General features: G+C 39.6%; 1 protein-coding gene across 1 annotated transcript in view; it reads left to right on the forward strand.

The window, feature by feature from the left end:
• Positions 1–21,917, forward strand: part of DLEC1 (DLEC1 cilia and flagella associated protein) — a 2,498,134-nt gene that overhangs the window by 672,791 nt on the left and 1,803,426 nt on the right. Inside the window, exon 14 of the mRNA XM_044067561.1 lies at positions 16,113–16,305. Within this exon, the coding sequence (XP_043923496.1) occupies positions 16,113–16,305 (193 nt within the window). The remainder of the gene's footprint in view (positions 1–16,112; positions 16,306–21,917) is intronic.

A 21,917-nucleotide genomic window follows, 5' to 3' on the forward strand; every position in this document is an offset into this window, starting at 1 on the left:
CCAGTTGTAGGCAACACCTCTAATAGATCTGTTTACCTCCTTTCAATACAGACAGCTAAGCAAATTCTGATCCTTGTGGGTAGGCCTGGAAAACAGATGCATTTTCATTCCTGTGGTCAGAAATGTTCCTTTATGTATTTTCATCCTTTCCACTGATATCCATAGTTATTCTGAAGATTCAGAAGGACTCTCCAAAAATGATTGTAGTGACCCCATTCTAATCTAGGTAACACTGATTTTCCCTTCTTATAGACTCAGCCAGGGGCTATTACCACAAGCCTTCTCACAGATTGGCTCTACTTACACAAGACAGAGGGAGTTTGATGCACCCCAACCACACACACCAAGCTGATTGACTGGATGATTCAATTATAATACCTTTTAGGCACTGTTAAATGAGAATGTGCAGGTGGTACTAAAGGAGGCAAGAAAACCTGCTGCTAGGAAATCTTATGTTAACCAGTGGATAAGATTTTATAGTTGGTTCCTCACCTATAACACGGCCCAATCCAGGATTATTATCACTGGTTTTCAAACATTCAGTCATTTCAGCATGTCTGTGCATGGATCCTTTCATTTCAGACCTTATTCAAAGTGTTCTACAAAGAGGTTTTCCCATTGATACATAAACTCACATGTTATTCTAGTGACACTTAACTGGGATCTTTACATTTTGCTGGGAAAGGTATTTCTTTTTTTAAAGAAACATTTATTATTCATTCTCCAACAACTTTACATTATTTCCATACACCTCATGTTTGGTGTAAAGGCAATATCCACCCTGTCAGATGTCCACCTCTATACCCCAGCCCTTTTATTATACAGATGGAACAGCTCAAATCAGGGATTGCAGTCCTTCTAGTACTCCATCAGACACCTACACTGATCTTATTATCCTGTCTTTTCTTTTATCTTCCTTCTGCTTACCATTTCTCCTTGCTTACATGTATCTCCGGTTTACTATCAAAATTTCGAACCGTACTCCATCGACTTTACTATCGTCGAACACGAAAGTTCTAAAACGGTAATATTGATATCAAAAAACAATCTAAGAATGGGTTTTAACATGGGTCGAGGTAGGGGAGATGTTTGTAGTTCGGAATAATACTGAACACCTACCTCAACCCATGTTAAAACCCGTTCCTAGATTGTTTTTTTGACATCAATATTACCGTTTTCGAACTTCCGTGTTTGACGATAGTACAGTCGACGGAGTACGATTCAAAATTTTGATAGTAAACTGTATCTCCTTAGTATGAGAATTCTGATTAATATTCCATATGCATATCTATCTGGTATGAACTTTGTCATTACCTCTTTTTAAAGCCATACCATTTATTTTTTTTTATTTTGTATGCCTTTTCCCTCCATCACTAATTATTTACAAACCCTTCTTCCCCCTCCCCAGTTTTGAATTGTTGACTGATCTCTCCTCTTCCCAACCTTCTTCATACCTCCATTTTTGAACAAAAGGCTGTACTATCTTTTAATCTTTTATGCATCTGTAGTTGTCCTTCCATATCACTATTGCAGTATTCTTTACATAAGGGATCTCTTTCCAAGGGTAGCCCATTATCCGGCCAGTATACCAAAGCCTTTAGGTCTTATAGGAGCCATATATCACATGTATGTTCCCCACATAAGGCATAGGGCATAAAGGTGACATACAGATGCAAACACTCAGAACATCTTTGCTGCCAGTCTGAACAACATTATTGAACATTGGTCTGCATGCCCTTCTACTGTGCTGGTTACCAAGCCACTTTCAAATAAGTGCCCCATTGGGGTTTCTTCTCTCCTTTTTTCAATTTTATCTTGTACTTGTGTTCATGTCATTCAGGAAGGGAAAATGTCAGTGTGGGAGGCAGATTCCCCATAAAGACCATCACAACCAGTGTCTTTATTGCTTGGGCACTTCCCAAGACTATACTATCTGTCAAGCATTTGTTCCTAAGACCCTACATAGCCTTTTATCCTCCTTGTCCATATACCTTGATAATCAGTGACTCAAGAGTTTGGCTAAGGGTGTTGTGGCAGAATCCTCCCCTAGTGAAGGACAGATTCTGCCAAGAAGAAAGAGAAAAAGACTAGGCCTGATCTGGTTGCTGGTCAGTGTCCAGCCACTCCTGGATGTCTCTCTAGAAGCTAGTGAAAGCTCTGAAGTCTGTCTGGTTCTTGCAGATTTTTCTTCTGCCATGACCCCATTAGAAACCAGCATGGATCAAGCCCTTGCACATTCTTGGAGGCTTTTCCAGCATTTTCTCTGGACATTGAGGGGGAACCTTGGCTGTTTGTTTCTGAAGAACTGAGGGAGATTCCTCAGATTTAGTAAGGGAGAAGATCCCTACTACTATTATTGACTCTTGCCAAGGGTCTGATCCTCTGGGGGTACTTAGGGCAGACGTCCCACTCAAGGAAAAGCAGAACAGTAAACGTATTTCTCCTGTTGCTAAAGATCCCCAGTGTGAATAGCTGGATTTTACTCAGGGTCTCTTCAATGCTTTAATGGCCTTGAACCCTGTTCAGGATGTGTCAGTCCCTGCCTTTTCCTGGTCTTCGACTCCTGTTAAGAAGTCTAGAGAATTGGATTCTTCAGATGATGACTTAGATTCTGGGAAGGAATCCCTTGGTTGTTATTCTCAAATTCCTTCCCTTCTAGACAGGTTTGGAGGAAGAGATTGCTTGAGTCCAGACTCAACCTTAGAAGAATTATCCTTTGGGGATACTATTGCCTGCATGATGGAGTATTTTAAGTGTGATTGCTCTCAGGTCCCTGACATTCAAGAGAGGTTTTATAAGCTTCTACAATGGAGTCTCCCATGCCATCTGCTGTTCCTCTTGTTTTGGCAGCCCTTTTGGACACCTTTACTGCTGCCTCTGTAGCTCCTGATTCTCAGCCACCAGCTCCTAAGAAACCAGAAAGGTTCTAAAAAGTTCTTGAGGGTTGCAAATTTTTGTATAAATTCCCTTCTGCTGATCTTTCAGTGGTTTCAGCTTCCTCTGATAAATCTTCTAAGGTGTTGACATCTACTAAGCTCCTTCCTTTAGATAAGAACAACTGAGCTATGGACAGGGAGGTTAAAAAATATATATTGCTGCCACACTATCTTTTTGGGCTATTAATTACCAGACCCACATAACCAGGTATGTTTTGGCTGTTCTTTCCTAGGTAGCTAAGGTGGTATCCGACCTTTCTGAATCTGAAGGGAAGGCTTCTGCTCTTTCCCTGCTTGAGTTTGCTTCCTAGGTTGCTTGTCAGTCTATAAAATGAAGCAAAAATGCAGTTGATGCCTCTTTAGGGCTGCTGACTTTGGTTTTATGATGAGCCATTATTCTTGGCTGTGTCCTCAGGCTTTACCTGATGATATTAAAAAACAAGCTTTTGGATGCTTCTCTGGATAACAAAAATCTTTTTGGCACAGCTGCTGCTGACCTATTTAAGTCTCTGCAGAATAAGGGTAAGGCCTTGCAGGAACCCAAACATATTTTTATTTCCCCTATCTGCAAATTCCAGAGGAATTACCCTTCTATGTCTGCCTTTGTTCGTAGGCAGACTTGTCCTCCTCACAAAGGTAAGAAGAGACCTAGGCACATTCCTCCTGTTAGGTCCACTCAGACTCCTTCTTCTCAGAAGCCTTCTTTTCAGGAAATGCCAGTCTCCTTTTGACATTTGGCCTTCCCTTCTCCTTGGCCAGATCCCCTTGTCTCTCTGCATTTCTCTATCTCTTCCACATGGGTGCTGTCTATTGTTTGTCAGAAGAAATTCATGGCTTGGAGTTCTCTTCCTGAATTTTCAGGCATTTGTCAACCTCCTCTAGAATAATTTCAGCATTTCACAGAGGTTCTACAATCCTTTTTGGATCAGGGAACCATTCAGCTCATTCCACCTACCCAGGTGGGAAGGGGGTTTTACTCCAGAATGTTTTTGGTTCCTTGAAAGGAGGGTACATTGAGACCAATTCTGGATCTTTCTCTGCTGAATGCCTTTCTAAAGGTTCCTTTTTTTCTGGATGTTGTCTTTTCAGATGTTTCCTTTTTTTTTTTTTCTTATGAATTTTTGTTTTTTTCTAGAACTCAAGGAGGCCTATTCACCCTCTCTTCAGGAAAATTTTCACATTTTCAGTTCTCTGCTTTGCCCTTTGGCCTTTCTACTGCCCCAAATGCCTCTCTCCTGTTATTGCTTTTTGCAGGTTTCAGGGGGTACAGATTTTTCCCTATCAAAACGTTCTGCTAATTGAAGCTCCTTCCCCCAGTAGTCTGCTACAGGATCTCCAGTTTACCACTTAATCTTTTATGCAGTCTGGATTTGATTGTAAATATCAAAGAATCAGTCCTGATGCCCTGCCAGGATTATGTTTTTCTCAGGTGCAGGCTTCAGACTTTTCTTGTGCTGGCATCTCTTCTTGCTCCCAAGGTTCTGTCTTCGACAACCTTTTCCAAGTCTCTTCTTTTTCTGTCCTCTCTCACAGCTAGGGAGTTTCTCAGAGTTCTGGAATTTGTGGCCTTCACTATTCCCATACTCCCTCTCATCATGCTCCATATGAGTACATGTCAATGTTTCCTCAAATCAGTGCATCTTCAACATTGCCACCCCCTGGTGCTCCTTGTACCTTTTCTTCTTTGTCTCAAATTTAAGCTTCAGTAGTAGATTCTTCAACTTTCTCCCAGTCCACAGCTTCCCTTCCAGGCACTGATTCCTTCTCAAGAACTGTTCATGGACACCTCGGACTTGGGGTGGGGAGCTTCTTGTGGCCCCCTAATTCTCTGGTGTACTCATCAGAGGTCAGACCATATCAACATAAAAAAGATGTAAACTCTGCTTCAGGCTCTGCAAGCTTTTCATTCCTTTTTCCATCCCTGCCCCCTGAAAATCTTCACAGTCAGCAGCAGTGTGATGTGGTACTTCAGCGAGCTGGGGGGGAGGGGGGTACGAGGTCTTATCTCCTCTGCAGATTAGCTCTTCAAGTCTGGGATCTAGCTGTCAAGTATCAAGTGACACTTCAGGTGGTTTACATTCCTTCAGAGCATAATCTAGTGGCAGACTCCTTGAGCAGGTCAGAACACAGACTCATGAATGGATGCTTCACAGGGATGTGTTTTTGGACATAGTCCATTAATGGGGTATTCCTCAGGTAGATCTTTTTCCTATCCTCTAAACAGACAATTTTCTCAATTCTGTTTCAGATTTCCAAGTCCTCTGACTTGGAAAGTGGATGTCCTGCCTTTTCCTTAGAAGGGAATGTTTCTGTATGCCTTCCCCCCTTCCTCTGTTGCACAAGATCAGGCAGGACTCTCCCTATGTCATGTTGGTGACTCCCTTTTTCCCCAGACAGCATTGGTCCCCCTACTTTTTCACTTGGCCAGGGACAATTACCACAAGTTTGCTCAGTGGGTGGATCTTCTCACACAAGACAAGGGATCTCTTATCCACCTTCAACTGTCCATCCTTAAAATTCCATTGTGTGTGGTAGGGTTTTGATTCCTTTTAAGCACCTCTTTTTTTGAGAATGTGCTCTGGGCTCTGCAGGAAACCCACTACCAGAAAATCGTACACATTCAAATAGAAAAGATTTTCTGTCTGGTGCCACTCTCACCATCAGGGTTCTCTATCTGTGGGAGTTCCTCTGGTTCTGTCTTATTTGTTTGAACTGCTCATGCTAGGTTGGCATATTCTTCAGTTAAAGCTCTCCTATCAGCAATGTCTGTTTGTCTGCCCTTGAATCCTTCTCAGGCCTCTTGGTGTGAGGGCAAGCAATTTTTTAAAGGCGTCCTTTATATCAGGCCTCACAGAAAGCCCATTGCACCTTCTTAATAGCTCAGTTTTGTACTTGAAAAATTGACTCATTCTCCTTTTGACCCTGCTTCTTCAGCTTCCTTGCAACATTGCACTTGGAAGATTGTTCTTCTTTTGTCTGTTACTTCAGCCAAAACAGTATCTGAACTTCAAACTTTCATGGCTATTCTTTCTTTTTTATTTTTTCACAGAAACAGGGTGTCTCTTCAAACTAATCCTTATTTTATGCCCATGGTGATCAATGAGTTGTCCATCAATAAGTCTGTTCATCTTCCTTCCCTTTTTCCTCCTGTATAGTCTGCCAGTGAGAAGATTCTTTACACATTGGATCTGCATAGACAGCTTTGACTGTTTCTGAGAAAACCATCTCATCATGGATTTCTAAGGCCATTTCCTGTTATTATTTGTTTTATGGCAAATGCCTTTCTTCATCTTTAAAGGCATATTCTACTAAGGTGGTTGCCTCCTCTGGCACCTTTTTCAAGGGTTTGAACACCAACTACATCCTTGAAGCTGCTATTTGGTCCTCTGTTCATACCTTCACTAAACATTACAGACTGGATGTTATTAACAGGGACAGGCCTATTCTGCATGGGTTTGTAGGGGGGGTTTCTGTGTCTTCCTCCTCCTAAGCTTCTTGTTCTTGTATGTACCCTTATGTAAAGAATACTGCAACAGTGATTTGGAAGGACATAATACAATTGTGTAAAATCTTACCATATCAGTAGATGTCCCTCTTTTCATTGTCTCAATATTTGGTCCCTCCTTCCTTCCCCCTCATTTCTAGATCTTGCCCTTTGTTTTGGTTGGCATCTTGGTTGAGGAGACCTTATTATTTTTCCTTCTGTCCTTTTTTCCTTATGGATGTATATGTTCTTTTTTGTCTCTGAGGGTATTCTGTTCCTCCTGGGACATTTCAGTTCTGATAGTTTTTTGTCCATAAATTACCTTTATGCCCAGTGCCTTATACAGGGAGCATACTTGTGACATACAGTCCCTAAAAGACCTAAAGACTTTGGTATGCTGGCCGGATGTTGGGCTATCCTTAGCAGGAGATCCTTTATGTAAAGAATACTGCATGTCATTTTGTATTCCTTCAAACACTGCAAAATGAATCCATCCTTCCCATTTCCTCTGGTGCCTGTCTTTAGATTTTTCACCTCCTACTTCTCTTTTAAGCTTTTCTAACCTATCCAATATTGCATTATCTCTTTTCTTTCTGGTGTCTCGTTCCACTTCCTTTTCCAATTTATCGCATTTTTACAAGCTACCATTAACAAGCTCACGGAGGAGTAACCTAACAGAACAGCTTCTTTGAGATCACAGTTGTTCCCTGAAATAGCCTGTTAACAAACTCTTGTATCTGTTGCCTAAATACGTTTAAATTGTCAGACTCCTAAAAGATGTGTATTCATTATCCTTTTCCCACCCCACCCCATTTCTCATCCATGTTTGGGAACATTTTGCCAGTCTTTGCAATGTATTATAAAAATATTTCTGGAGACATCTTATTGCAAATATCCAAAATTTGCATGACTTTGACATTAATTTAGACAACTCTTTTATTTTCCCCCCATTCATCCTTCTTTATTCTCTCACATGCCTTCCCTTCCCAGTTTGTGTTCTGTTCCTCTTTCTTTGTCCCCTCGCTTTCCTGTATCCATCGCTTCACCAAGGCTATTAGCCCCTAGTTGTCCTACCCTCTTCTCTTCTCTTTTTTTATTTCTTGAATTATTTCTTGTATTACAAAACACTCCACTATCCTTCTTTGTATATCCTTCCATATGTTTACTAGTATTCTATATTCCCATTCTAAATTCTCTTCAAACTGATATTCTTCTTTAACTTCTTCCCATATGTTCACTCTGTCTCCAACTATCTGGGCCCATTTTTTTAATTTCCTTTTGTTTTCGAGACCACCTTCATGCAACTGATTTTTTACATATATCCTGCCTTCTTTCTCCTATGAGGATTGCTCTATCTTGCCACTTCTGGCACTCGCCTTTATCCCACAAAAACCTAAAGATTTTTTTTGCATCTCTTTTACCCAGGTTCACTTAATATCTTTCTGTTTTAACATTAAAAACATTCTCACAAGATCTTGCTTTGAACTGATCCTACCTTCTCATTCCCAAATCATGTCCTTCTAGATGGTATTGTGATCAATATCTGCTATTCTAAGCATGTTTTCTGGCATACAGTGCAATAACAATGCTATAACAAAGTTGCTAAATTTGCAGCAAATACCCATTTCAGAACCCATCACTGTCTAACACTAAAAAGCCTAAATTGGTTAGAACTGCCTTATCAACTAACATATACACAGCTTCTTAGCACCTGTAAAAGTATCCAGCATCCATCTACCTGTCCAGCACTAAAAAACATTCTACACAACTATGTTCCCAGTTGGTTATTGTGACCCAGTGGCCAAAACTTCCTGTTTGTCTACAAATCTATCAAATCCACTGGAGACTGTTTATACTCATACAAGGTTGCTAAGGCCTGGAACTCCTTACCTGTATCCATCTGGTCAATATACTCCCGCCCATCTTTCAAAACTACTCTAAAAGACTTTCTAGCTAAACTCTGATTTTGTTCTTCCTCAAAACCAGGATAAACTATAGCCCTAAGGATGAACATGTACCTTTTCATTCCTTATACTGCCTTACTCTCCCTTCTTCACTTACTTCCTTACTTCCATCAAATTCTCTTTCGTGACTTTCTGTCTAAATATACCATAAGCCTGTTTTTCCCTCACTTCATATTGCAATTTGTGTTTGTATTAGACTAACTTACCTTTAATTTCTCTACAAACTGTCTAACATTTCTATAAATATTAAATGATTGTCATATAACTAGTATCAGTTCTTAACCAATGCTTTTATATTTTCGCTAAGTTGTTATAATTATTTAAACTTCAGATGTTTTATTTTTTAGTTTTGAAGATTGTAAAATTATTGTTAAAATGTTTTGTAATAATTTGGAACTTTTCTCTCCAGGCCTCTGCTAAAAATGGGCTACTATCCAGTCTGGCTTTCCCAGTAATCAAATGTCAATAAGTAAATAATAAATAAATAATACAGGTTTGCAGTTCTGTTTTAAAGTCTGGAACCCCAAACCTCCCTCAACCGTCTGCCTTACTAAGCCACCCTAGGTTTCTTACCATCCCATATGTAATCACTTAATAACTATTTCATTTTCTTGAGTATTACTGCTGAGGATAATTGCCAAAATACCTGCCCTATGTATATACACGCATGCGTAACACATGTTATAATTCCATGAGTTCTCTAGTCCAAGTCTAGCGTGACAGCTTTTCAACATTTTACCTGCCTTCGCAATTTCTCATGGACTTTCTGGCGTGTAGCCACTACTGTCCCATCTAGTATCTTTCTCAGCCAGATTTCCAGATATTTTATTTCCTCCTTCCAAATCTTATCCCTTCCATCTTGCGCTATACCCTCAGTGTCTACGCTTATACCCAGTGCCTGCGTCTTTTCTTAATTTAGCTTATATGTTGATCATTGGTCATATACCTTCTTTAAATCTTCATCTGGGTTTTTTAATTTCAGAATCATGTCAGTAGTGTATAAGAGCATTAGTAAATCCCTCCCTCCCCATCTGTACCCCAGTATGCCTGATTGTCTAAACCTCTGTGCTAATGTTTCTAAATATAATGCAAATTATAATGTGGAGACAGGACATCCCTGATGCATCCCTCTTTCTGTATGTATCTCCTCAGATAGTCTAGATCTGATTTTGATCTTAGCTACAAACTCTTGATAACATTGCTTTAATAGTGTTATCCATTTGTTGGGAACCCCATATTCCTTGAACCTCCCACAAACAATCCCACTTGATCCATTCAAAAGCTTTTTTAGATCCAAAGAGACAGTTGCTAAATGTTGATCCAACTCTTGTGCTTTTTGAATTATCATTGTGTTGATTAGGCTGTCTACTGTTATTCGCCCCATCACTACCCACAAACCCTGTCTCTCTGCCAATATATGTGTAAAACATTTATATTTATGGTTTAAAATCGATATCAGTCTATATGAGGCCATTGATAGTGGGTTCCTCCATTTTTTATGAATCACTACTATGACTGTCACCTACTACATTGTGTTAAATAATGAATACTAGCTTTCTGGTGTCTCGTTTCATGCTAGTTCTTACAGTTCTATCAGTAGCACATCACTGCCGGGGCTTCCCCCTTCCCATTCTATCTCATGCCTGCCAGATATCCTGTCTCCCCATCCCACAATGTTTCCTCTTTCCTCTTCCTTCAACCCCTACATTTTCATCTCCAACCACTCCTATCTGATATCCTTTCTTACACTGTGTTCTCTCTATCCTCCTCTGCATACAAATGTCCATTAAATCTCCTAAATTCTTCCAAGGTATCACTTAGCTTTTCCACTTCAAAGTTTGATCCTCCTTCCCTTATTTTGTAAATACCTTTCTCAACCTCCTTCTATCTCAGTCTCACTGCCAGCATTTTCATTGCTTTGGGAATATTTCCAAACATTATTTTCTTGATTGCTGTTTTCCTATCCCATATCCTTTTATCTTCCTAGTTTTGCCATTGCTGTTTAATTTCTCTGTCTCTGTCTGTGTCCGTCCTCCTCTGTTGCCTTCCCTCTCTTTTCCTAACCGCTAGCTCTTGTAACTCACCCCAGTCTCTTCTTTTTATGCAAACTTACTCTTTGTCTCCTTTTGAGCTCTTCCTGTAGGATTACCTTTATCTGTGCCTTAATGATGCCCCATCCTTCTGCCTGCTCCACCTCCACTTTTTATACCTCTTCTTTTATTATCTAAGTCATTCTCTATCCTTTTGTTGTTCTAAGAGGTATACTGAGAGTCTCCAATGCCTGCCCATCACTCTGTTCTCTTGTAATTCTATTTCTACTCTTAATAAGACATGATGAGAGAAAAGTATTGGATATGTTTGAACTTTTAGAATTCTACTGTTGTCTTCCTTAGTAATGTATCCCCTGTCTATCCTTGACCACGTTCAATACCTATGTGAGTAATTTGTTAACTGGGAAAGTCTGACTGGATACAAGATTTTCATCAGAGGACCGGGGAGAAAAGCTGTACATGTTATATACAGGTAGACATCAAGAGACAGTAGACATAAGTGACAACATTGATTATTTTACAAGACATAGTATCTGTAAATGGCATTGATCATTTTACATAGAATAATACAATATATAGGAGTAATCAATAATAATAAAGGGTGACACTGATACTTAAAACATTTAGTAACATAGGTAGCACTTGACAGAGGAGTGATAAGTTTGTAGTGCAATACATTAATTTGATAGTTTATGGACAGTAAGTGTTATATTAAGCAGATGCAATATAGATTTGGATGGAAAGGGAGAGACTAAGACAGGCAGAGAAAAGGGCAAGGAGTGGATATTGGGGGAATATCTGAATACTGGAGAGCTGTTAGAGTCTGGGTGATAAGTCAAGGTAGGTATAATTATGGTAGATGCAGGAGAAGGAAGAGGGGGACAGAATCTGTTATTAGTTTGCTATCCAGGGGAAGAGCAAAGGCAGATCCAAGATTTGCAAAGGTCAGATTTTATGAGGGACTTGAAGGCTTTGTGGGTTTCTTCTAGTTTGATAGAGAATGGACTAAATTCCAAGCTTTGGCAAGGAAATTAGGGAAAGGTGCATCTCAAGAGCTGTTATTAGATTTAGAGGTAGCTGGTAGGAGTCTATTTTTGGATCATAATGATCTCAGTGGTGAATTTAGTTGGTTGAGTGTAGTTAGGAATAGACAGATGTTAGGTATGTAGAGAAGTTTATGTAGGAATGTCAACTGGCTGTATGCTAAGAAATGGGGTAACTTTAGACAGTTAAGTACCTTGAGCAACTCAGAGTAGTGGGTGTATCCCTTACCCCAAGACATCTACCCCTATCTTTCCAAATATCCCCCATCATATTTCTCTTAAATATTCTTTTAAAAATCTTCTGTCCTTATTGACTTGTCTCCTCCTAGGACAGCCACTAAAGTCAACCATCTTGAAATTTCACAATTTCTACTAAGACATCTCTTGTCATTCTTGCTTTGGTATGTGGGGGCAAATATATACTAACTATAGTAGTTCTCTGACCCCCAAAGCCCTTTTATCTCTGCATATCTGTGTATCTTATTCACCATCCTGTTCTCATTCCTAAAGAGTAGCATTTTTTTCTTATTAGGATTGCTATTCCACTTCACCTGTTATTCACCCAAGCTGCATGAACTGGTACCCAGAATCCTATTGCTTTCAATGTCATATGTTACCCTTCTGTCAAATGCATCCCTTGTATTGCTATGATCTGTGCTTTCTGTTTGTGTATTATTCCCATTATCCTCTCTGTCCTTGTTTTGGCACCATTCCAAGAAAGTATGCTTAACTTATCCTCACCATTAAACCAGAGCTATTCCTTTGGGTCTACTATACATGATTGAAATCCCAAAAAGCCGACTTTCATATTACCGAGACCATATGATTGACTTTTGGAATTTTGAACATGGTTTAAAAAAAAAACATAAAGTAAAAACTTACCTACACATTGCTAGTAGGGGGCAAGGCCCCATGCATCCCCAGTGGGGATTTACAGTATTCTGCCTTGTTTTTTTAATACCTTCCTCCTTTAATTCACCCTTCTCTCTTCCTCCTTTAATTCACCCTTCTCTCTTCCATTTACATGCTTGCTGGGGGTCTCCTTAACCTCTTATGTAACTCTTACACATAATGCTATCTTTACTGCTGTTGCATATCCTCCCCAACCCTTCTTGTGTAGTCTTCACCTCCCATATGGATCACATTACTGCAAAACTTTCTTCTTCTCTGCTCATAAGATACTCAACCCCTCTTCATTTATGCAATATGTTCCACCTTGTTTATCCACCTATCACTTTTCCATGCTGGTGTAATCTAAGACTGTTAATTTTTCATTGTCCCTCTAATCTAAATTATCATTTCAATCCTGCTCAATCATTACTCTTCAAGGACTCCTCCACATATATCCAGCTTGCTTCCAGCCCTCTCAACATTTTCTAACTTTGGTAGCCCTGTACGCACATGCGTGGGGGAAAGGGAGAAAGCATGCTTAAGAAACCCTCAGTCTCCCTTATGCCTGTTGTTGCATATCACAATACATTCCCTCCCATAACCTTCATAGACTACAACCTGTCATAAGGTATAGAGGCAAAATAACTCAAATGTTATTTAACTTGTTCGCATTCAAATCCTACTATTTCATGTCTCACAATGAACAATACTGTCCAATATTACAGTTCAAGGAAAATAAGCAATTGTCTCTCCCCACTGTTCATCAATACAACTGGTTCCATGCTTAGTACATCAGCCTCAGTGTATAGACAGGGATTCAAATAGCAACAGTTCATCTGTGCAATTTAGTCCCACAAATCTCACTAAACAGTGATAAATGTAATAATTAGACAAAGTTTCAAAATCCAGCAGTCCTTCACAGTCTAATCCACAAATCTCATAAAATAATTTACTTTGCCTCATTATGCTGTTGTCTCATTTCCTTTATCAGTGCCACCTTCTCCCTCAGCTGATGCTGATTCCTGAAAAGCAGGAAGTATTCTTTAATGACGACTCCTTCAGCATATACCCATTCTCCTCAGCTGCCCCCCTGGGTTCCAGTTTGTGGGCTACTATCCTATGTATACTTCTTAGATTGTTAAGGTGCTGTAAAATTCTTATGGCCTCTTTCAGGTCAATAACAGTCCTTGTGAAACTGTTATGAAACATCTGGAACACTACAGAATGCAACAATCTCCATCGGCTCCCATTCTCCTTATACAGTCTTTTGGCCAGGCCAAAAGCATCACATTTCTTCCTTGCCTTAAAACTAAAGTCCTAAACTACAAGCACTCTTCTTTGGGTCTATATTACAACAGCGAATGCTTAAAATAGCGAACGCTGTATAATTGACCCTAAAATATCGAAACTGCAAAATGCCGAACACACGGAACAGCAATTTTGTTTTCCAGGGAAAGAAAATCTCTGCTCCATTAAAAAAAAAAAAAAACCCAAACACAAAATAAAGTGGGGGGGGGCAAAGTCCCGAAAACGGCCCAGTGATTTTTTTTCCCTGGGAAAAAAAATCGCTGTTCCGTGCGTTCGAGATTTTGCTGTTTTGATTAAAAAGATTTGATTAAACAGAGTTCGCTATTTTAAGCGTTCACTGATTTAATAGGGAACCCTCTTCTTCTCTCGACTAACAGTTTCATACCTGATTCCCATGCTTTCATCAAGATTTTCTCCCTTACTTCAAATGAGAAAATCCTCATGACGATCAGCTGGGGTAATCTATTTCCATCTGCACTTAGGCACCATGTGGTCCTGTGTGTTATTTCTGTACAAATCTCTTGCATCTCCATTCCAGTCCACCTACTTAGCTATTCTCTCACCTTTAGCTTACAGTCCACACCTTCCCATGCCTGTGACATACCACTTAGTTTTAAATTTTTGCACCTGGCCCGGTCCTCAAGATTGAGGAGTTTCACTTCCATACAGTAGCCTTTCGTTTGACACTCATGTTGCTAAAGTAGTTTTCAGAATGTATCTGACCAGACACCCTGATTTGATGAATATGCTTCACCAAAAAATCTAGATAGAACATGCTGGAGGGACAGATTCATATACAGTCTTGTCTCATTTTTACTGCATCCATTAGTACCTGCAGCTCCACATTCACATCTATCCGCCCTGAATGATGGACATATGTTCATTTAATCCATACTGGATATCCTCCAGTTTCTTCTCTCAACTTAGCAAATTCTACTTAGCATCTTGTTTTAGATCATTTGTCTTAGCCCATATTGTGGCTAACATCACTTGCCCTCCAGCTTTGCCGTTGTGCTTCTCCATTCCATGTTCCCTTCTTCTTTCCAGTAATATCAGTTTTTCTCTTTTCTGCTCTTTTTTCAGCCTAGTTACAAAATAATGGATAGTTTGACTCTGAAAACAAGTTTAATTTTAACTTGGCAGAGAGATACTTGGACTTGCTTCTTATGGGAATACTGCCATGCTGGAAGTTCTGGAAAATTATTTCTATCTTTGAATCAGTTATTCTGGCTACTTTGGATTCTTCATTTTGGTAGACTAACTGGCTTATTGCTCTGACATCTGAAAGAGAGTATCAGGAATGCAACTATTCATGGCGAGTTAACCATTTTCCTTTCCCAAGCTTATAGGGTTATCTGTAACAAAATAAAATCCCCATGTATGCCCTTACTACTTTCAGAGTGTACCTGGAATCTAGCCATCTATTATCTTCATTTTTTTTCAGAATTTGAATAACAAGAAGAATAAATTCTCTATACTCTTATCGTGGTTTTCCAACTCTGGTATTATTTTGCAAGTACTAACTTCTTTAGGGAAGCTGTACAGTTATGGAGTACATGGTATGGGAATGGAAAAAGTCAGCCTGTGTCAGTTCAGCCAATTCCAGTTGGTTGTTCCTTACTATATCTTTTCTTGTCATTCCCACTTGGGTAAAACATATCCAGGCAGAATTAAGGCACACTCTAACAGAGCCTTGTATTCTTTGATGGCATATTGGAAAGGGGTAGTCTCTAGAAGTATTCTAGAGGCAACTGTATGGTCCTCTGTAAATACTTTTACAAGCATTGCACACTGAATTCTTTTTCCTGGACTGTTTTTGCTAGGACCATTCTCCTGAGGCTCCTGATTCCACATCCTTCTTCCCCCCAGTTTGGATAAGCTTTGATAATCAACCCAAATAGCCAAAGGCTACTGCAGCAGTGAGAATGGTGAATATAATACAGCTGTGTAAGTTGCTTACCATAACAGCAGATCTCTGAAAACTTCAGTACTGCACTAGCTGCAACCACCCCCATCTCCCTTGATGTGTATATATTTTTTGGCTGTTTTTTTTCAGGATTAGAATGCTCCTATTCTTATGGGCAAGAAAGTCCTGACGTAATTCTGAACTAATGTTTAATTGGAATGCTGCTTTTGCTCCACAAATGGGCTGTCCAGTCAGCACTCAGAGTGACAGTGTGTGGGAGGAGCCAGAGCTTTGTGAAGATGGCTTGTTGTAACCCAAAAAGCCAAATGCTACTGCAGCAGTGAAGTATCCAAACATCTACTATTACAGTAAATGCATCTTACACAATTGTACTTTTTGTTTATGCGCACACTGAAACTGCATCTGGAGTGATCACTCTGAATTCTAATTTGTGTTGTATTGTAGAAAAAAAGCTGTTTAAGTAAATGCATTTTCTTAACGTTGTAAGTTGATATTTCTTCTTCTGTAGCCATGTTGAGTTGCCATTCCATTGGCAGATAATGAAGCCTAATTTGCAACATCTGATGCCTGAAGAACCCATAAATCCTGCTAGTATTCAGTTCATCTGGGATGCAGAATCAGCATTCAGTGTTATTCCTTCAGAGGGGAGTCTTCAGCCGCATTCTGAGCATGAGTTCCAGCTTTGTTACTCTCCTCTTGAGGTGGGTGTAAACTTGTAAAAGTAAAGATAATGGTAGTAATGCACGTGTTTTTAACACTTAATATATTACAGAAATCTGACTGACTATGAGAAACAAATGTTCTGAAAAGCATATCTAAGATCTAGGGCACGTGCAAATAGCTGCTTTGAAATGATAAAGCATATAGTTATAAGATGGCAGAATTTTCCTTGAAGTTATTTTGTAATAAAAAGCAGATTAGTAATGCCATGTAAAAATATATTCTGCCCTCAATGAAGCATGTACCTGAAATGCCATGTACACTTTGAGACCGGATCTTCCTTCTATAGTTTACTATTGTTACATAGATTATTGAGCCATATTTAATTGTTTGATCCATCCACTTTCTAAACTGCTTTCCCTAGTAAAGATCACAGTAGTAGTAAGCTGATCAGGGCAGACTGGACTTCTCTTTCACCAGGAATAGTCATGGGCTTATCCTGTGTGATCCCCATGCATTTTCAGGCAGGCTGAGTTATATTCCACCCAGCATATGCGTCAGCTATATGGTCTCCTCCCAATGGGTGTGGGAATGGCCCATGGCGTATCTTCACTAGCTGTCCAGATCATATTAGTGAACTGCTCTCACTCAAAAGCAGAGTTGCTCTATCCTGAGATTCTCCAAAATTACTTTGATGTTCATCACACTGATCACTTCTGCAGTAGCCTTAGCTCTATGGGTCATATCCTGTTAAAGATATAAAAGCCAACCAGCTTCCAGAGCCTCAGGGCACCTTCCATACACCCAAATCATGAGACAGCTGGAGCTGAGCTGTGTAAAAAAATAGCTTTGGGCACCAACCCCTTCAAAGCATTCTTGCTTCCAAAGAGAGAGCTTCTCTATGGGCTTTTGATGGGGAACTGTCAGCTGACACTTTCCACTGCTGGGCAGATAAGATCCCCCCTTTATTTTCATTGCTTAAAGCCTCCTGATAAGGAAGGTATTTTTAAGCTAAGAAAATATGTTTTTGCTGACTGCCACGCTACTTAGGTATACTTTTAAATGGGAAAACATAAACTCAGACGAGAGAGTACTTATTTTTGTGTGAATTTCAGTAACTGGCTTATAATTGTACTGCTTGGATGCCAGCAAAAAAGAAATCAGAGAACCAGAAAGAAGATTAACCACAAAAGGTGAGGAAAAACACTGACTGGGAAGAATATTACAGCTGTTCAGCAAAAAGTAGTGCAAGCTCCAACTTTTGTCCAAGACATGACTTCCAGTAGCCTAAAGGAAGACATAAGTTAAACGTACTCAGAGCTGATTAAAATAAATGAAAAGCTGATGGAGTATATTAACTGAAATAACAAAAGTCTGGATAAAATGGAAGAAGCTTTAAACAAATATTCAGATGAAGTGATAAAGCTGCAAACATCAGAGGTTAAAATGAAGAAATGGCTGGCTTTATATGAAATTGCTCAAGAAGAGATGTTTCAAAACATAACAGAATTAGAGGACAGAACACGTAGGGAAAAACTGAGATTTTCTGCTGTACCAGAGAAGCTGGAAGGAACATACTATATTAATTTTATGAAAGCACAAATAAGCAACTGGATTGGTATTCCACAGCAGGAGTCATTAATAGAAAGGGCATATTGTGTGTATGTTCCAAACTTGGCCATAAGAAAACAACCTAGACCTTTAATAGTAAAGATGCAATCCTATCAGTAGAAGGAGTTGATTTTGATTCTGACAAAAACTGTGACAGAAGGACAAAGTACTAAGAGTGGGAAACAGTAGAGTGTTTGTGGAAAATGATTACTCACTGTACATGCAGAAGAGAAGTAAATTTATTCTACTAATCAGAGAATGTCGAGAAGTAGACATGAGATTCAAACTGTTGTATCCAGCTATCTGCAGAATATTCTTTCCTGGAGGGACAAAATCATTTTTTGATGCAGAACATGCTAAGGAGGAAATACAAAAATGTGTCCAAAAAAACTGAGCCGTGAAACAGAAGGAGATTCTTTTTCTTGTTCTTCTGGTAGTAAAGACCACAAATAGACTGTGCCAATGAAATATTTTCCAGTGTTTCAACATAAAATGCTAGAGATACAGAAAAAGCACAATAACTGACTAAGAAGAAATGAGAGTACATTGGAAAGGAAACACACTGGATTTGGGAGCTGGAGATAAACAGAAATAAAACCAGCAACTCAGAAATTCAGAATTGACTGCAGGATTATAAAGCATCAATTTTATTTGTGAGACATGACAGAACAAGAAAACCTGGAAATATTGAACATTTATGACTTTTTTAAACGTGTAGGTGACTCGAAAGTATATGCTCTACTGCATGTCATTAATTTTTGGTGGAACAATTAGGACAAGGGAAGAGGAAGGAAAGAGTTAACTGTAAGTAAAACAAACTTGTCTTCTTAACAGTAATATTGTATAGAGCGTAATATCTGCATGCTATGAAATAAACCTTTCTCAGTTATTTTCAAGTGTAATGGGGATGCTAAAGTAAACAGACGCCCCTGTTTTTTTTCTTTTATTTTTCCCTTTGTTCAATTTTAAGAAATGTAGGCACTGCAATAAAAGGAAAAGTCTGTTCAAAAGAGTGTGATACAAGAAAAAAAAGATGCACTTTTTCTCATTCTTGCATAGGGGAATGGCTGGGTTAAGCATCTTGGGTTTATCTAGTAACAAGTTTAAGCAAAAGCAACTTAGTATCTGGGTCTTATGTCTCCATGGAGACAATCTTATAATGAGTAATAACAGAATACTTCCTTCTTTTAATGACTTTTTTCAATGGCTAGGAGATGGAGATAATGTTTTCTGAAAGCATTCAATTGTTTTCTTTCTGGAAGAGCAATAAAGATAAGACAAAACCAGACAACATTTAGTAAAAGCACAGGCTGTACCATGCATCTTAGCATGGATAATTTTCCTTTTAGGTTCATAGGTTCATAGGTAGGTACTAGACTATCTGTCCGAGGGCATTTATAAGCCTATCCAGAGTGTGTCAGCTTTCGCCGCCCCATTAATTAATTAACTGATCCTCTGTCAAGCAGAGCCAATGAAGTGATCCCACGGGTGTATTTTCTGTTACCCATCCACTCATCAAGGTTTCTCTTGAAGAGTGTTAGTGAGGGGCTCTGCCTAATGTAGTTTGGAATTTTGTTCTAAAGCATGGGGAGTCTCTGTGACAGGAATTTATCCCTCCAGCATATTCTATTTATTGTTGTGGCAAGGTTTAGCTCACTAGAGTGCATGGCTTGCAGTGACTTGGATTTCTTTAGGTGGAGCATGTCCATCAATTCTGAGTCGGACATGGCTTTGTAAGTCAGGCAGAGATCACCTCTGAGTAAGTGATATGCCACTGAGTACAGCCAGAGTTTTTTTCAGTCGGGCTGCATAGGACATATGTTTGAGGCCAGTAATCCTCTTGGTGAGGTACTTTTGTGATCTCTCCAGCTGTTGGAAGTGTCTTGTAAGGTACATCCCAAATGGGGCATTGTACTCTATGATGGGTCTGATGAGTGATGAGTAGGGGGGCACCATAACCTCTTTATTTCTAGATGCAAACCCTTTAGTAATTAGATGGGCCACATAGAAGGATTTCCTAACTACTTTGGCAATATGATTGTCAAAGGAGAGATTACTATCTACCTGGGTCCCCAGATCTCTTATTAGCTCTTTTGTATTAAGGGGGCTGCTACCTATGTGGTAATTCATGGGTGTTTTGTTTTTCCCAAACAGGATGATTATGCATTTTTTGGTATTTAGCTTGAGGCCATGACTTTGACACCAGGTGTCCATCTCAGTAAGGCCCTTTTGGAGGATGTCCATGTCAGCCGGAGAGTCAGTTATGGCTCTCAGTTTGCAGTCATCGGCGAACTTGGTTAGCCATAGTCCTCCTGTCTTTGCCTGTACTTCTGAGAAGTATATGCAGAACAGTAGGGGTCCCAGGACCAAGCCTTGTGGGACACCACTTGTGACTGGTTTAGACTCGGACCTGGAGCCCACTATTTGTACCGTGTGAGTTCTGCCTGTAAGCCAGTTGGCAACCCATCTCGTGACATAGGGGTTTATGTTCAGGCTGGTGAGTTTTTCTGTAATACCCGAGTGGGGAATGGTGTCGAAAGCCTTGGCAAGGTCAAGGTAGGCTGTGTGAACAACCTTTCCCTTGTCTATGGCCTTGGTGACTGTCTCGAAGAAGTCAACCAGGTTTAGTAGGCATGATCTGCCCTTAACAAAGCCGAACTGGATCTGGTCAAGTGTTTGCAGGTTCCCAATGTCTTTGTTAATGAGTTCCATGATGATGCACTCCATAGCCTTGCAGACCAGGCTAGTAGGCTTATGGGGCGATAGTTACCAGAGTCAGTTGTGGCCCCTCCTTTGTGGAGTGGAATAACCGTTGCTGTGCGCCATTCTATGGGCACATAGCCTGGGGAGAGGCTGAGGTTGAACAGTGTGTATAGGTGGGGGGTTAGTTCTGTAGTTCGTGCAAGACACAGCCTGAGACACCATCTTGCCCCATTGACGCTGTGTTTTTGGCTTTTGAAAGGGCTGTTTTCACCTGTGCATCTGTGATTTCCGGGACACTACACTTTTCTGGTATTGTTGTGGGCCTTTTGGGGGTTGAGAGGGGGGTGAAGTTTGCACTGAATCTCTCTGCCAGGATGTTGACAATATCAGTAGGTTCAGTATATTTTGTGCTATTTTGCACTAGTTCAGTGCATATCTACAAGTTGTCACTTAGATTCTTAACATAGCTAAAGAAGGCTTTGTGGTTATCTTTTGAATCCTTGGCTATTTTTCTTTCAAAGTTAGCCTTGGATGATTTTATGAGGGACCTTAGTTTCTTACTGATCCTGATTAGGGATGTCTTTCCTTCTTGGGATTTGCTTTCCAAGTCAACCCAAGTCTGTGGGGGTGGCTGTCAGTTTGGGACAGTTGTTCCTATTAAGATTGTAAAATGTCAATATTTGCAGAGGGCTACTGGCAAGGGAGGAGGATTACACTGGCATGTATTTATATTACACCTAAAACTGCTATAATAGAGTTTAAGAAAATTCTGGGAGAAATAATCAGTTTTCAGCAAAGACTATTGCTTATAGGTCAGGACTGGAATTTGATTTGCAGCAGTGAAGATGTATCTGGGGGGTCCAGAAGGAAAAATATAACAAAGGATGTAGATTTCTGAAGAAATTTATGAAAATATTTGGTATGGAAGATGTGAATTTATAGTAGGAGTTTGGAGTGAATTTACAAATTATTCCTCAAGATACAAAAACTGGGCTAAGCTAGACCAAACTTACATTTCACAGGAACATGTGCATTTAATGGAAAGTTTTGATACACATCCAATAACTATTTCAGATCATGTGCCAATAATAACTAAAATAAAAATGCAGGGTAATGAAATAAAAATGAGACACTGGTGCTTTCCCACCTCTCTTTTGAACAGAGAGGAATTTAAGGAATGGGTAGTAGAAATTATTCGAAAGTTATTAGAGAAGACATAAATTTCTTCTGAAATTATAGCTAGGGATGGATTAAAATTAAAGTGGAATTTTAAAAATAGGGTGGAAATAAAAGAAAGAGTGAGATAGTTAAGAAGCAACAAGAATTATTTAGAAAGACT

This window comes from Protopterus annectens, chromosome 3.part1 (genome assembly GCF_019279795.1).
Source record: "Protopterus annectens isolate FY-2018-M chromosome 3.part1, PAN1.0, whole genome shotgun sequence".
Classification (NCBI taxonomy): Eukaryota; Metazoa; Chordata; order Ceratodontiformes; family Protopteridae; genus Protopterus; species Protopterus annectens.